The 16,815-nt window shown below is 46.1% G+C and overlaps 1 protein-coding gene across 1 annotated transcript in view; it reads right to left on the bottom strand.

The window, feature by feature from the left end:
• Positions 1-16,815, bottom strand: part of LTBR (lymphotoxin beta receptor) — an 89,842-nt gene that overhangs the window by 14,345 nt on the left and 58,682 nt on the right. Inside the window, exon 3 of the mRNA XM_088480932.1 lies at positions 8,682-8,801. Within this exon, the coding sequence (XP_088337058.1) occupies positions 8,682-8,801 (120 nt within the window). The remainder of the gene's footprint in view (positions 1-8,681; positions 8,802-16,815) is intronic.

The following is a 16,815-nucleotide window of genomic DNA, read 5'->3' as shown; positions in this document are numbered from 1 at the left end:
GTGATCAGTGTGTATCAGGTGTGTGATATCAGTGTGACCTGTGTATAGGGTGAAGTGTGTATCAGGTGTGTGATATCAGTGTGACCTGTGTATAGAGATCAGTGTGCATCAGGTGTGTGTTATCAGTGTGTCCTGTGTCTAGTAGCCAGTGTGTATCAGGTGTGTGATTTCGGTGTGATCTGTGTATAGTGATCAGTGTGTATCAGGTGTGTGATATCAGTGTGACCTGTGTATAATGATCAGTGTGTATCAGGTGTGTGTTATCAGTGTGTGCTGTGTCTAGTAGCCAGTGTGTATCAGGTGTGTGATTTCGGTGTCACCTGTGTATACTAGGGGTGAGCGGGTTCGGATTTCTGAAATCCGAACCCCCCCGAGCCCCCCTGATCCGAGGCAGATCCGAGTCAGGCTCGACTTTTCCCGCCTGACTCGGATTCTGAAATCGAGGCAAAACGTCATCATCCCGCCTTCCGAGTCTCGCGGGTTTTGGATCCCATATAAGGTACCCGCGTCGGCGCCATTTTCTCACTCGGCTGTGGACAGTGAAGAGGGAGGGTGGGAGTTAGGGCTGGCTGGGCTGTGTAGTGTAGTGTAGTGCAGAGTAGTGTTGTGCTGTGCTGTGCTGTGCTGTGCTGCGCTGTGCTGCTGTTGTCCATAGGGGCTGTGTCCACTACTTCAAAGTCCATAGGGGCTGGCTGTGTTGTGCTGTGCTGCTGTTGTTAATAGGGGCTGTGTCCACTACTTCAAAGTCCATAGGGGCTGGCTGGACTGTGTTGTGCAGTCAGTTGTCCATAGGGGCTGTGTCCACTCCAAAGTCCTGTGCAGTGTCCCAGTCCTAAAGGGGTGCTGTAGTGTTGTCCAGGGGGTGCTCTGTCCGTCAGGGGTGCTCCCCCTAAGTGCTAAAAAAAAAAAAAAAATTCTGTGTTTGTGAATTGTGTGCGCAGTACCCGCACGTGCATCAACAAAGTAGTGCCAAGCGTGTGCCTGTGTCATAAGTAAAGGGCCGGCTGGCTTGACCGTTAAAGGGTGCTGTAACCCCCAAAGTACACTCCAAACCAAATAACAAAATATTTTCTGTGTTTGTGAATTGTGTGCGCAGTAGCCGCACGTGCATCAACAAAGTAGTGCCAAGCGTGCGCCTGTGTCATAAGTAAAGGGCCGGCTGGCTTGACCGTTAAAGGGTGCTGTAACCCCCAAAGTACACTCCAGTCCAAACCAAATAAAAAATATTTTCTGTGTTTGTGAATTGTGTGCGCAGTAGCCGCACGTGCATCAACAAAGTAGTGCCAAGCGTGCGCCTGTGTCATAAGTAAAGGGCCGGCTGGCTTGACCGTTAAAGGGTGCTGTAACCCCCAAAGTACACTCCAGTCCAAACCAAATAAAAAAATATTTTCTGTGTTTGTGAATTTTGTGCGCAGTAGCCGCACGTGCATCAACAAAGTAGTGCCAAGCGTGCGCCTGTGTCATAAGTAAAGGGCCGGCTGGCTTGACCGTTAAAGGGTGCTGTAACCCCCAAAGTACACTCCAGTCCAAACCAAATAAAAAAATATTTTCTGTGTTTGTGAATTGTGTGCGCAGTAGCCGCACGTGCATCAACAAAGTAGTGCCAAGCGTGCACCTGTGTCATAAGTAAAGGGCCGGCTGGCTTGACCGTTAAAGGGTGCTGTAACCCCCAAAGTACACTCCAGTCCAAACCAAATAAAAAAATATTTTCTGTGTTTGTGAATTGTGTGCGCAGTAGCCGCACGTGCATCAACAAAGTAGTGCCAAACGTGCGCCTGTGTCATAAGTAAAGGGCCGGCTGGCTTGACCGTTAAAGGGTGCTGTAACCCGCAAAGTACACTCCAAACCAAATAACAAAATATTTTCTGTGTTTGTGAATTGTGTGCGCAGTAGCCGCACGTGAATCAACAAAGTAGTGCCAAGCGTGCGCCTGTGTCATAAGTAAAGGGCCGGCTGGCTTGACCGTTAAAGGGTGCTGTAACCCCCAAAGTACACTCCAGTCCAAACCAAATAAAAAAATATTTTCTGTGTTTGTGAATTGTGTGCGCAGTAGCCGCACGTGCATCAACAAAGTAGTGCCAAGCGTGCACCTGTGTCATAAGTAAAGGGCCGGCTGGCTTGACCGTTAAAGGGTGCTGTAACCCCCAAAGTACACTCCAGTCCAAACCAAATAAAAAAATATTTTCTGTGTTTGTGAATTGTGTGCGCAGTAGCCGCACGTGCATCAACAAAGTAGTGCCAAGCGTGCGCCTGTGTCATAAGTAAAGGGCCGGCTGGCTTGACCGTTAAAGGGTGCTGTAACCCGCAAAGTACACTCCAAACCAAATAACAAAATATTTTCTGTGTTTGTGAACTGTGTGCGCAGTAGCCGCACGTGAATCAACAAAGTAGTGCCAAGCGTGCGCCTGTGTCATAAGTAAAGGGCCGGCTGGCTTGACCATTAAAGGGTGCTGTAACCCCCAAAGTACACTCCAGTCCAAACCAAATAAAAAAATATTTTCTGTGTTTGTGAATTGTGTGCGCAGTAGCCGCACATGCATCAACAAAGTAGTGCCAAGCGTGCGCCTGTGTCATAAGTCAAGGGCCGGTTTGGACATCTGGTCCGGACTGAAGGACGTGCCAACAATTTCTGACAAGTCTACTGTCACTGCATATGATACTGTCCTCAAAGCAGCAGCGACAAGCGTGCGTCTGTCTGTTAAAGGGTGGTGTAACCCTCAAAGTGCGCTCCACAAACAATAAAAAAATTCTTCCTTTTTTTTCTGTCTTTGTGAAATGTGTGGGCTGTAGCCGCACCTGCATCCTTAAAGCAGCAGCGACAAGCGTGCGTCTGTCTGTTAAAGGATTACATCGGTGACAGCATCCAAGTAGGCATGTCAGACAGTCCGTACCTGTACTGGCAGGAAAAAGAAGCAATTTGGAGGTCCCTGTACAAACTGGCTCTATTTTATCTGAGTTGCCCCCACTCCAGTGTGTACTCCGAAAGAGTGTTTAGTGCAGCCGGGAACCTTGTCAGCGAAAGGCGTAGGAGGTTGCTTCCACAAAATGTGGAGAAGATGATGTTCATAAAATGAATTATCAACTCTTCCAGGAAGACCAGCCTCCAGAACGTACAGAGGGACCTGTGGTTGTGGATTCCAGCAGGGACGAATTAATACTCTGTGAGGATGAGGATGTACACAACACTGAAGAGGGTGAGGAATCGGTGGATGAGGAGGATGAGGACGACATCTTGCCTCCGTAGAGCCAGTTTGTGCAGGGACAGATTAATTGCCAGCTTGTTTTGTGGGGGCCCAAACGAACCAATCATTTCAGCCACAGTCGTGTGGCAGACCCTGGCGCTGAAATGATTGGTTTGTTAAAGTGTGCATGTCCTGTTTATACAACATAAGGGTTGGTGGGAGGGCCCAAGGACAATTCCATCTTGCACCTCTTTTTTTTCTTTGAATTATGTACTGTTTGGGGCCTAGTTTTTCAAACTGCCATCCTGTATGCCACTGCAGTGTCACTCGTAGATGGACCACGTGTTTGTGCCGCCCACTCGTATCTCTTACCATAGTCATCCAGCTAAATCGGTGCAAACTTTTGGATATAAAAACACTATTGTGAGGTGTGAGGTGTTCAGAATAGACTGGAAATGAGTGGAAATTAAGGTTATTGAGGATAATAATAGCATAGGAGCAGAAAAACCCACAAATTCTGTGATTTTAGCTGTTTTTATGCTTTTTTTTAAAAAAAATACAGATCCAAAACACAAAACCCAGAACCCAAAACACGGAAGGGTGGTTTTGGCAAAATCAATCCAGATCCAAAACACGAAGAAAGATCCAGATCCAAAACCAAAACACGAAAAGTGGCCGGTGCACACCCCTAGTGTATAGTGATCAGTGTGTATCAGGTGTGTGATATCGGTGCGACCTGTGTATAGTGAGCAGTGTGTATCAGGTGTGTGATATCAGTGTGAGCTGTGTATAATGATCAGTGTGTACAGATGTGTGATAGTGTGACCTGTGTATGTCATGTGTTTGATATCAGTGTGACCTGTGTATAGTGATCAGTGTGTATCAGGTGTGTGATATCAGTGTGAGCTGTGTATAGTGAGCAGTGTGTATCAGGTGTGTGATATCAGTGTGACCTGTGTATAGTGAGCAGTGTGTATCAGGTGTGTGATATTAGTGTGACCTGTGTATATCATGTGTTTTATATCAGTGTGAAGTGTGTATAGTGAGCAGTGTGTATCAGTTGTGTGATATCAGTGTGAGCTGTGTATAGTGAGCAGTGTGTATCAGGTGTGTGATATCAGTGTGACCTGTGTATAGGGTGAAGTGTGTATCAGGTGTGTGATAGTGTGACCTGTGTATAGTGAGCAGTGTGTATCAGGTGTGTGATATCGGTGTGACCTGTGTATAGTGAGCAGTGTGTATCAGGTGTGTGATATCAGTGTGACCTGTGTATAATGATCAGTGTGCATCAGGTGTGTGTTATCAGTGTGTCCTGTGTCTAGTAGCCTGTGTGTATCAGGTGTCTGATTTCGGTGTGACCTGTGTATAGTGATCAGTGTGTATCAGGTGTGTGATATTGGTGCGACCTGTGTATAGTGAGCAGTGTGTATCAGGTGTGTGATATCAGTGTGAGCTGTGTATAATGATCAGTGTGTACAGATGTGTGATAGTGTGACCTGTGTATGTCATGTGTTTGATATCAGTGTGACCTGTGTATAGTGATCAGTGTGTATCAGGTGTGTGATATCAGTGTGACCTGTGTATAGTGAGCAGTGTGTATCAGGTGTGTGATATCAGTGTGACCTGTGTATAGTCATACTTGCCTACATCCTGGCTGCTTCCTCCTGGAGGAAGCAGCCAGGGTCGCTTTAGCAGGGGGTCGGGGCCTGTATAGAGGGGCGTGGCCAGGCACATTACCAGTGATTGGGGCGGAGCCACAAGATCGCATCATTTAGACTCCGACGATATTTCCGGCATTGCGAGGCAGGGGGCGGGTTATGATGACGCGATTCAGCGCAAATCACGTCATCAGCCCCTCCGCAGCGGTGGTTTAGCACTACATTGCGGGGGGACTGGAGAAGTCGGGAGGCCTGCCTACTTTTCCGGGGGGCCGGGGAGGGGCACCCAATTTTCGTGAGGCTCCCGGCCAAATCGAGAGAGTAGGCATGTATGTGTATAGTGAGCAGTGTGGATTAGGTGTGTGATATCAATGTGAGCTGTGTATAGTGGGCAGTGTGTATCAGGTGTGTGATATCAATGTGAGCTGTGTATAGTGGGCAGTGTGTATCAGGTGTGTGATATCAGTGTGAGCTGTGTATAGTGAGCAGTGTGATATCAGTGTGAGCTGTGTATAGTGAGCAGTGTGATATCAGTGTGACCTGTGTATAGTGAGCAGTGTGATATCAGTGTGACCTGTGTATAGTGAGCAGTGTGTATTAGGTGTGTGATATCAGTGTGAGCTGTGTATAGTGGGCAGTGTGATATCGGTGTGAGCTGTGTATAGTGAACAGTGTATATCAGGTGTGTGATATCAGTGTGAGCTGTGTATAGTGAGCAGTGTGTATCAGGTGTGTGATATCAGTGTGACCTGTGTATATCATGTGTTTTATATCAGTGTGAAGTGTGTATAGTGAACAGTGTGTATCAGTTGTGTGATATCAGTGTGAGCTGTGTATAGTGAGCAGTGTGTATCAGGTGTGTGATATCAGTGTGACCTGTGTATAGGGTGAAGTGTGTATCAGGTGTGTGATATCAGTGTGAGCTGTGTATAGTGAACAGTGTGTATCAGTTGTGTGATATCAGTGTGAGCTGTGTATAGTGAGCAGTGTGTATCAGGTGTGTGATATCAGTGTGAGCTGTGTATAGGGTGAAGTGTGTATCAGGTGTGTGATATCAGTGTGACCTGTGTATAGTGATCAGTGTGTATCAGGTGTGTGATATCAGTGTGACCTGTGTATAGAGATCAGTGTGCATCAGGTGTGTGTTATCAGTGTGTCCTGTGTCTAGTAGCCAGTGTGTATCAGGTGTGTGATTTCGGTGTGACCTGTGTATAGTGATCAGTGTGTATCAGGTGTGTGATATCAGTGTGACCTGTGTATAATGATCAGTGTGTATCAGGTGTGTGTTATCAGTGTGTCCTGTGTCTAGTAGCCAGTGTGTATCAGGTGTGTGATTTCGGTGTGACCTGTGTATAGTGATCAGTGTGTATCAGGTGTGTGATATCTGTGCGACCTGTGTATAGTGAGCAGTGTGTATCAGGTGTGTGATATCAGTGTGAGCTGTGTATAATGATCAGTGTGTACAGATGTGTGATAGTGTGACCTGTGTATGTCATGTGTTTGATATCAGTGTGACCTGTGTTTAGTGATCAGTGTGTATCAGGTGTATGATATCAGTGTGAGCTGTGTATAGTGAGCAGTGTGTATCAGGTGTGTGATATCAGTGTGACCTGTGTATAGTGAGCAGTGTGTATCAGGTGTGTGATATCAGTGTGTCCTGTGTATAGTCATACTTGCCTACATCCTGGCTGCTTCCTCCTGGAGGAAGCAGCCAGGGTCGCTTTAGCAGGGGGGCGGGGCCTGTATAGAGGGGCATGGCCAGGCACATTACCAGTGATTGGGGCGGAGCCACAAGATCGCGTCATTTAGACTCCGCCCAGCTACACAATGCCGATATTTCCGGCATTGCGAGGCAGGGGGCGGGGTTATGATGACGCGATTCAGCGCAAATCACGTCATCAGCCCCTCCGCAGTGGTGGTTTAGCACTACATTGCGGGGGGACTGGAGAAGTCGGGAGGCCTGCCTACTTTTCCGGGGGGCCGGGAGCGGCACCCAATTTTCGTGAGGCTCCCGGCCAAATCGGGAGAGTAGGCATGTATGTGTATAGTGAGCAGTGTGTATTAGGTGTGTGATATCAGTGTGACCTGTGTATAGTGGGCAGTGTGTATTAGGTGTGTGATATCAGTGTGAGCTGTGTATAGTGGGCAGTGTGTATCAGGTGTGTGATATCAATGTGAGCTGTGTATTGTGGGCAGTGTGTATCAGGTGTGTGATATCAGTGTGAGCTGTGTATAGTGGGCAGTGTGTATCAGGTGTGTGATATCAGTGTGAGCTGTGTATAGTGAGCAGTGTGATATCAGTGTGAGCTGTGTATATAGTGAGCAGTGTGTATCAGGTGTGTGAGATCAGTGTGAGCTGTGTATAGTGATCAGTGTGTATCAGGTGTGTGATATCAGTGTGAGCTGTGTATAGTGATCAGTGTGTATCAGGTGTGTGATATCAGTGTGAGCTGTGTATAGTGGGCAGTGTGTATCAGGTGTGTGATATCAGTGTGAGCTGTGTATAGTGGGCAGTGTGTATCAGGTGTGTGATATCAGTTTGAGCTGTGTATAGTGAGCAGTGTGATATCAGGTGTGTGATATCAGTGTGAGCTGTGTATAGTGAGCAGTGTGATATCAGGTGTGTGATAACAGTGTGAGCTGTGTATAGTGGGCAGTGTGTATCAGGTGTGTGATATCAGTGTGAGCTGTGTATAGTGAGCAGTGTGATATCAGGTGTGTGATATCAGTGTGAGCTGTGTATAGTGAGCAGTGTGATATCAGGTGTGTGATAACAGTGTGAGCTGTGTATAGTGAGCAGTGTGTATCAGGTGTGTGATATCAGTGTGAGCTGTGTATAGTGAGCAGTGTGATATCAGGTGTGTGATATCAGTGTGAGCTGTGTATAGTGAGCAGTGTGATATCAGGTGTGTGATATCAGTGTGAGCTGTGTATAGTGAGCAGTGTGATATCAGGTGTGTGATATCAGTGTGAGCTGTGTATAGTGAGCAGTGTGATATCAGGTGTGTGATAACAGTGTGAGCTGTGTATAGTGAGCAGTGTGTATCAGGTGTGTTATATGATAGATTCCAATGTTGTTATTGTTTGAGAGTTTTTGTTGCCGCCCAGCCCTGGTTGTTGGGTTTTCTCCATAGTAATTTCTGGCTCTGGTCATATCCATAAATAGATTTGGGGATACGTTTACTAAGCGGCGCTTTTCAAAGCATGACCCTCAGCAGTTTCTGACATTGGGTTGAAAGGGGCAGAATAAATATTAAACATAAAACCGGGCGTATTTTGTATAAAAAATTATTGCCCCTTTAAATCCACTGGCTTTGAATAGTGACACCTAGTAAGTTTAGCTGTTAAGGTACGTACACATGTAACGATTTTTGTAATCAACGATTTTTGTTCAGATTTTCCCTTGAAAAATATGACGATTTTTTTTGAGTGTAATGAGCGATTTTATCAACGATTAACGAAGAACTCCTTTCCTTAATATAAATCGTCATTTTGGACAGTCAGAAGGGACGATGAATGAAAACTACAAACTACAAACGGTAGCGCGCATTGGTGATTTCCGTTCATCGTTATAACTCTGAAACTGAACGATTTTTTGAACTACTTAATGATAACAACGTCGTTAACAACAAGCCGTTCAAAAAATCGTTACGTGTGTATGCACCTTTAGTTTTACAAGTGATTAGCATAAATCCATGACCCAGGTCACCATGTTGGAAACAAAAAAAACTAAAAACGTATGGACGGCGAAAACCCTCCATAGGAAAAATTAAGTCTTTTTAAAAATATAACAAATACTAATTATTAAAGAAAATGTATAGAAGTTGGAATGAGATCTTACGACAAGGATAGCAGCGTCTGCATCTTTCAGCGTAGTTCCAGCTAGCTGCATACATTCCTTCACTACAGGGCAGGCATTGTGTATCAGATGAAGCCGTACATCTCTGCTTTAAGAAGAAACCTGTTGGAATAAATCAGTTAATTACTAAGATGTAAAATACATTCTCCTGTTATGTAACACCATATCAATAATTATATATATATATATTAGGGGTGAGCGGGTTCGGATTTCTGAAATCCGAACCCCCCCGAGCCCCCCCGATCCGAGTCCGATCCGAGTCAGGCTCGACTTTTCCCGCCTGACTCGGATCTGAAATCGAGGCAAAACGTCATCATCCCGCCTTCCGAGTCTCGCGGGTTTTGGATCCTATATAAGGTACCCGCGTCGGCGCCATTTTCTCACTCGGCTGTGGACAGTGAAGAGGGAGGGTGGGAGTTAGGGCTGTGTAGTGTAGTGTAGTGCTGCTGTTGTCCACTACTTCAAAGTCCATAGGGGCTGGCTGTGTCGTGCTGTGCTGCTGTTGTTAATAGGGGCTGTGTCCACTACTTCAAAGTCCATAGGGGCTGGCTGGACTGTGTTGTGCAGTCAGTTCTCCATAGGGGCTGTGTCCACTCCAAAGTCCTGTGCAGTGTCCCAGTCCTAAAGGAGTGCTGTAGTGTTGTCCAGGGGGTGCTCTGTCCATCAGGGGTGCTCCCCCCAAGTGCTAAAAAAATAATATATTTTCTGTGTTTGTGAATTGTGTGCGCAGTAGCCGCACGTGCATCAACAAAGTAGTGCCAAGCGTGCGCCTGTGTCATAAGTAAAGGGCCGGCTGGCTTGACCGTTAAAGGGTGCTGTAACCCCCGAAAGTACACTCCAGTCCAAACCAAAAAAAAATTATTTTCTGTGTTTGTGAATTGTGTGCGCAGTAGCCGCACGTGCATCAACAAAGTAGTGCCAAGCGTGCGCCTGTGTCATAAGTAAAGGGCCGGCTGGCTTGACCGTTAAGGGTGCTGTAACCCCCGAGAGTACACTCCAGTCCAAACCAAAAAAAAAATTATTTTCTGTGTTTGTGAATTGTGTGCGCAGTAGCCGCACGTGCATCAACAAAGTAGTGCCAAGCGTGCGCCTGTGTCATAAGTAAAGGGCCGGCTGGCTTGACCGTTAAGGGTGCTGTAACCCCCGAAAGTACACTCCAGTCCAAACCAAAAAAAAAATTATTTTCTGTGTTTGTGAATTGTGTGCGCAGTAGCCGCACGTGCATCAACAAAGTAGTGCCAAGCGTGCGCCTGTGTCATAAGTAAAGGGCCGGCTGGCTTGACCGTTAAAGGGTGCTGTAACCCCCAAAGTACACTCCAGTCCAAACCAAAAAAAAAATTATTTTCTGTGTTTGTGAATTGTGTGCGCAGTAGCCGCACGTGCATCAACAAAGTAGTGCCAAACGTGCGCCTGTGTCATAAGTAAAGGGCCGGCTGGCTTGACCGTTAAGGGTGCTGTAACCCCCGAAAGTACACTCCAGTCCAAACCAAAAAAAAAATTATTTTCTGTGTTTGTGAATTGTGTGCGCAGTAGCCGCACGTGCATCAACAAAGTAGTGCCAAGCGTGCGCCTGTGTCATAAGTAAAGGGCCGGCTGGCTTGACCGTTAAGGGTGCTGTAACCCCCGAAAGTACACTCCAGTCCAAACCAAAAAAAAAATTATTTTCTGTGTTTGTGAATTGTGTGCGCAGTAGCCGCACGTGCATCAACAAAGTAGTGCCAAGCGTGCGCCTGTGTCATAAGTAAAGGGCCGGCTGGCTTGACCGTTAAGGGTGCTGTAACCCCCGAAAGTACACTCCAGTCCAAACCTAAAAAAAAATTATTTTCTGTGTTTGTGAATTGTGTGCGCAGTAGCCACACGTGCATCAACAAAGTAGTGCCAAGCGTGCGCCTGTGTCATAAGTAAAGGGCCGGCTGGCTTGACCGTTAAAGGGTGCTTAACCCCCGAAAGTACACTCCAGTCCAAACCAAAAAAAAATTATTTTCTGTGTTTGTGAATTGTGTGCGCAGTAGCCGCACGTGCATCAACAAAGTAGTGCCAAGCGTGCGCCTGTGTCATAAGTAAAGGGCCGGCTGGCTTGACCGTTAAGGGTGCTGTAACCCCCGAAAGTACACTCCAGTCCAAACCAAAAAAAAAATTATTTTCTGTGTTTGTGAATTGTGTGCACTGTGGCTGCACGTGCATCAACAAAGGAGCAGCGCCAAGCGTGCGCCTGTGTCCCATAAGTAAAGAGCCGGCTGGCTCATTTCTTAAAGGGTGGTGTAACCCACAAAGTGCACTACTCTCCAGCAAAAATAAAATAATATTTTCTGTGTTTGTGTGCGCTTTAGCCGCACGTATATATATCAATATAACATAAATGGAGGACCAAACTTTCTCCGATAAAAATAAAATAGGGAAAGATCAAAAACCTCTTCCTCCTAGTGCTGTTGCTGCTGCTGGGAGTTGATCATCATCCCAGAGAGGAAGTAGGAACATCACTACTTTTACTAAACAATTGACCCTCCAACAGTCCCTAGCGATGAGGATGAAGTACGACAGCAGTCATCCTGAAGCAAAACGTATAACTGAGGCCTTGACTGCTATGTTGGTGTTAGACGTGCGTCCGGTATCCGACATTAGTGCAGTGGGATTTAGACAATTGATGGAGGTAGTGTGTCCTCGGTTCCAAATCCCGTCTAGATTCCACCTGCATCCTCAAAGCAGAAGCGACAAGCGTGCGTCTGTCTGTTAAAGGGTGGTGACACCCTCAAAGTGTGCTACACAAACAATTAAAATATTGTTCTTTTTTTTTCTGTCTTTGTGAATTGTGTGGGCTGTAGCCGCACCTGCATCCTTAAAGCAGCAGCGACAAGCGTGCGTCTGTCTGTTAAAGGGTGGTGACACCCTCAAAGTGTGCTACACAAACAATTAAAATATTGTTCTTTTTTCTGTCTTTGTGAATTGTGTGGGCTGTAGCCGCACCTGCATCCTTAAAGCAGCAGCGACAAGCGTGCGTCTGTCTGTTAAAGGGTGGTGACACCCTCAAAGTGTGCTACACAAACAATTAAAATATTGTTCTTTTTTCTGTCTTTGTGAATTGTGTGGGCTGTAGCCGCACCTGCATCCTTAAAGCAGCAGCGACAAGCGTGCGTCTGTCTGTTAAAGGGTGGTGACACCCTCAAAGTGTGCTACACAAACAATTAAAATATTGTTCTTTTTTTTTTGGTCTTTGTGAAATGTGTGGGCTGTAGCCGCACCTGCATCCTTAAAGCAGCAGCGACAAGCGTGCGTCTGTCTGTTAAAGGGTGGTGACACCCTCAAAGTGTTCTACACAAACAATTAAAATATTGTTCTTTTTTTTTCGGTCTTTGTGAAATGTGTGGGCTGTAGCCGCACCTGCATCCTTAAAGCAGCAGCGACAAGCGTGCGTCTGTCTGTTAAAGGGTGGTGTAACTCTCAAAGTGCTCCAAAAAATAAAAAACTATTTTTTTAATGTGTTTGTGACTTGTGTGCGATGTAGCCGCACCTGCATCCTTAAAGCAGCAGCGACAAGCGTGCGTCTGTCTGTTAAAGGGTGGTGACACCCTCAAAGTGTGCTACACAAACAATAAAAATATTCTTCTTCTTTTTTCTGTCTATGTGAATTGTGTGGGCTGTAGCCGCACCTGCATCCTTAAAGCAGCAGCGACAAGCGTGCGTCTGTCTGTTAAAGGGTGGTGACACCCTCAAAGTGTTCTACACAAACAATTAAAATATTGTTCTTTTTTTTTCGGTCTTTGTGAAATGTGTGGGCTGTAGCCGCACCTGCATCCTTAAAGCAGCAGCGACAAGCGTGCGTCTGTCTGTTAAAGGGTGGTGTAAGTCTCAAAGTGTTCCAAAAAATAAAAAACTATTTTTTTAATGTGTTTGTGACTTGTGTGCGATGTAGCCACACTTGCATCCTCAAAGCAGCAGCGACAAGCGTGCGTCTGTCTGTTAAAGGGTGGTGACACCCTCAAAGTGTGCTACAGAAACAATTAAAATATTGTTCTTTTTTTTTCTGTCTATGTGAATTGTGTGGGCTGTAGCCGCACCTGCATCCTTAAAGCAGCAGCGACAAGCGTGCGTCTGTCTGTTAAAGGGTGGTGACACCCTCAAAGTGTGCTACACAAACAATTATAATATTGTTCTTTTTTCTGTCTTTGTGAATTGTGTGGGCTGTAGCCGCACCTGCATCCTTAAAGCAGCAGCGACAAGCGTGCGTCTGTCTGTTAAAGGGTGGTGACACCCTCAAAGTGTGCTACACAAACAATTAAAATATTGTTCTTTTTTTTTGGTCTTTGTGAAATGTGTGGGCTGTAGCCGCACCTGCATCCTTAAAGCAGCAGCGACAAGCGTGCATCTGTCTGTTAAAGGGTGGTGACACCCTCAAAGTGTTCTACACAAACAATTAAAATATTGTTCTTTTTTTTTCGGTCTTTGTGAAATGTGTGGGCTGTAGCCGCACCTGCATCCTTAAAGCAGCAGCGACAAGCGTGCGTCTGTCTGTTAAAGGGTGGTGTAACTCTCAAAGTGTTCCAAAAAATAAAAAACTATTTTTTTAATGTGTTTGTGACTTGTGTGCGATGTAGCCACACTTGCATCCTCAAAGCAGCAGCGACAAGCGTGCGTCTGTCTGTTAAAGGGTGGTGACACCCTCAAAGTGTGCTACACAAACAATTAAAATATTGTTCTTTTTTTTTTGGTCTTTGTGAAATGTGTGGGCTGTAGCCGCACCTGCATCCTTAAAGCAGCAGCGACAAGCGTGCGTCTGTCTGTTAAAGGGTGGTGTAACTCTCACAATGCTCCAAAAAATAAAAAACTATTTTTTTAATGTGTTTGTGACTTGTGTGCGATGTAGCCGCACCTGCATCCTTAAAGCAGCAGCGACAAGCGTGCGTCTGTCTGTTAAAGGGTGGTGACACCCTCAAAGTGTGCTACACAAACAATAAAAATATTCTTCTTCTTTTTTCTGTCTATGTGAATTGTGTGGGCTGTAGCCGCACCTGCATCCTTAAAGCAGCAGCGACAAGCGTGCGTCTGTCTGTTAAAGGGTGGTGACACCCTCAAAGTGTTCTACACAAACAATTAAAATATTGTTCTTTTTTTTTCGGTCTTTGTGAAATGTGTGGGCTGTAGCCGCACCTGCATCCTTAAAGCAGCAGCGACAAGCGTGCGTCTGTCTGTTAAAGGGTGGTGTAACTCTCAAAGTGTTCCAAAAAATAAAAAACTATTTTTTTTATGTGTTTGTGACTTGTGTGCGATGTAGCCACACTTGCATCCTCAAAGCAGCAGCGACAAGCGTGCGTCTGTCTGTTAAAGGGTGGTGACACCTCAAAGTGTTCTACACAAACAATTAAAATATTCTTCTTCTTTTTTCTGTCTTTGTGAATTGTGTGGGCTGTAGCCGCACTTGCATCCTCAAAGCAGCAGCGACAAGCGTGCGTCTGTCTGTTAAAGGGTGGTGTAACCCTCAAAGTGTGCTCCACAAACAATAAAAATATTCTTTTTTTTTTTCTGTCTTTGTGAATTGTGTGGGCTGTAGCTGCACTTGAATCCTCAAAGCAGCAGCGACAAGCGTGCGTCTGTCTGTTAAAGGATTACATCGGTGACAGCATCCAAGTAGGCATGTCAGACAGTCCGTACCTGTACTGGCAGGAAAAAGAAGCAATTTGGAGGTCCCTGTACAAACTGGCTCTATTTTACCTGAGTTGCCCCCCCTCCAGTGTGTACTCCGAAAGAGTGTTTAGTGCAGCCGGGAACCTTGTCAGCGAAAGGCGTAGGAGGTTGCTTCCACAAAATGTGGAGAAGATGATGTTCATAAAATGAATTATCAACTCTTCCAGGGAGACCAGCCTCCAGAACGTACAGAGGGACCTGTGGTTCCAGCAGGGACGAATTAATACTCTGTGAGGATGAGGATGTACACACTGAAGAGGGTGAGGAATCGGTGGATGAGGAGGATGAGGATGACATCTTGCCTCCGTAGAGCCAGTTTGTGCAGGGACACATTAATTGCCAGCTTGTTTTGTGGGGGCCCAAACGAACCAATCATTTCAACCACAGTTGTGTGGCAGACCCTGGCGCTGAAATGATTGATTTGTTAAAGTGTGCATGTCCTGTTTATACAACATAAGGGTGGGTGGGAGGGCCCAAGGACAATTCCATCTTGCACTTCTTTTTTTTCTTTGCATTATGTACAGTTTGGGGCCTAGTTTTTCTAACTGCCATCCTGTATGCCACTGCAGTGTCACTCCTAGATGGGTCACGTGTTTGTGCCGCCCACTCGTGTCGCTTAGCATAGTCATCCAGCTACCTCGGTGCAACCTTTTGGACATGAAAACACTATTGTGAGGTGTGAGGTGTTCAGAATAGACTGGAAATGAGTGGAAATTAAGGTTATTGAGGTTAATAATAGCATAGGAGCAGAGAAACCAACAAATTCTGTGATTTTAGCTGTTTTTATGCTTTTTTTAAAAAAAATACAGATCCAAAACACAAAACCCAGAACCCAAAACACGGAAGGGTGGTTTTGGCAAAACCAATCCGGATCCAAAACACGAAGAAAGATCCAGATCCAAAACCAAAACACAAAACACGAAAAGTGGCCGGTGCACACCCCTAATATATATATATATATATATATATATATATATATATATATATATATATAAATATATATAGCAATTCCCTATATTATTTAATCTACACATTTTCTATCCCTCCACAGTGCAGTTCTCCCTACACATCTGTCCATCTACAGCAGTACAGTATAGTACTCCCTCCCAATCTTCTAGCACAATACATCAGTATAGAACAGTTGGCCATGATTCAGAGCCGGACGCTCTGAACGAGCGCCAGCTCTGAATCAGGGCGTTTTTTTTTGTTGTTGTTGCGGCCTCTTGACCGCTCGCATAGCTGTAGGTTACCACCCACAGCTTATGCGAGCGGCCATGATGATGGTCGCGATGGTCAAGACCATCGCGACCATCGGGCTTGCAACGAGACCCTTGCGGTAGGGTCTCGTGGCCGCAAGCCCCAGAGAGCTTCTGGCTCAGAGCCGGAAGCTCTCCCACTGACATCACTGGTGATGTCTGTGGGTCCGCCCACAAACGGCAGACGTTCGCATGGGAACGCCTCCACTTGTGAAGCCACCCCCCGCCACGCCTACAAAACGGGGTGAGCTGTCAATCAACATCGACAGCCGCCCCTTTTGTTGTGAGCCACGGAGTGAGATAAATTCTCTCTCGCTCCGGGGCTTGCATACGCGCAGTGCGGCCTCTGCGTGTGCGCAGAGCACACCATCGACCAGCTCGCGAGCGCTCAAGCGCTTGCGAGCGAGTCTGAATCAGGCATAGGAGTACAGAACAGTACTCTCTCCCAATCTTCTATCACCATACAAGCAATACAGAACAGTACTCTCTCCCAATCTTCTATCACCACACAAGCAGTACAGAACAGTACTCTCTCCCAATCTTCTATCCCCATACAGCAGTACAGAACAGTACTCTCTCCCAATCTTCTATCCCCAAACAGCAGTACAGAACAGTACTCTCTCCCAATCTTCTATCTCCATACAGCAGTACAGAAAAGTACTCTCTCCCAATCTTATATCCCCATACAGCAGTACAGAACAGTACTCTCTCCCAATCTTATATCCCCATACAGCAGTACAGAACAGTACTCTCTCCCAATCTTATATCCCCATACAGCAGTACAGAACAGTACTCTCTCCCAATCTTATATCCCCATACAGCAGTACATATTACAGAACAGTACTCTCTCCCAATCTTATATCCCCATACAGCAGTACAGAACAGTACTCTGGGTCTCATTCAGAGCCGCTCGTAAGCGGCCGTTCTCTCGTTCCGAGCGATGTTCGCACATCTGCGCACGCGTACGGTTTGTAATACGCATGCGCAAACCAGTCAGTGCGGCCGAAAATCGTTTGTTCGCTAAATAGCGAATGCCTGCTATTTTGAGTGACAGGAGGAGGCGTATGTGGGTGGTAACAGGGGAAGGTGCTTGAAAACGGGGAGTGGAATTCAGAACGCAGGCGTGCTTAAAGGTCAAAACGGGCGTTTTAAGGGAGTGCATAATTAATACAGCAGCGTCA

This window comes from Taudactylus pleione, unplaced genomic scaffold (genome assembly GCF_031769625.1).
Source record: "Taudactylus pleione unplaced genomic scaffold, aTauple2 ptg000258l, whole genome shotgun sequence".
Classification (NCBI taxonomy): domain Eukaryota; kingdom Metazoa; phylum Chordata; class Amphibia; order Anura; family Myobatrachidae; genus Taudactylus; species Taudactylus pleione.
The sequence above is the reverse complement of the archived record's forward strand: the minus strand, read 5'-3'. Positions and strand labels throughout refer to the sequence as shown.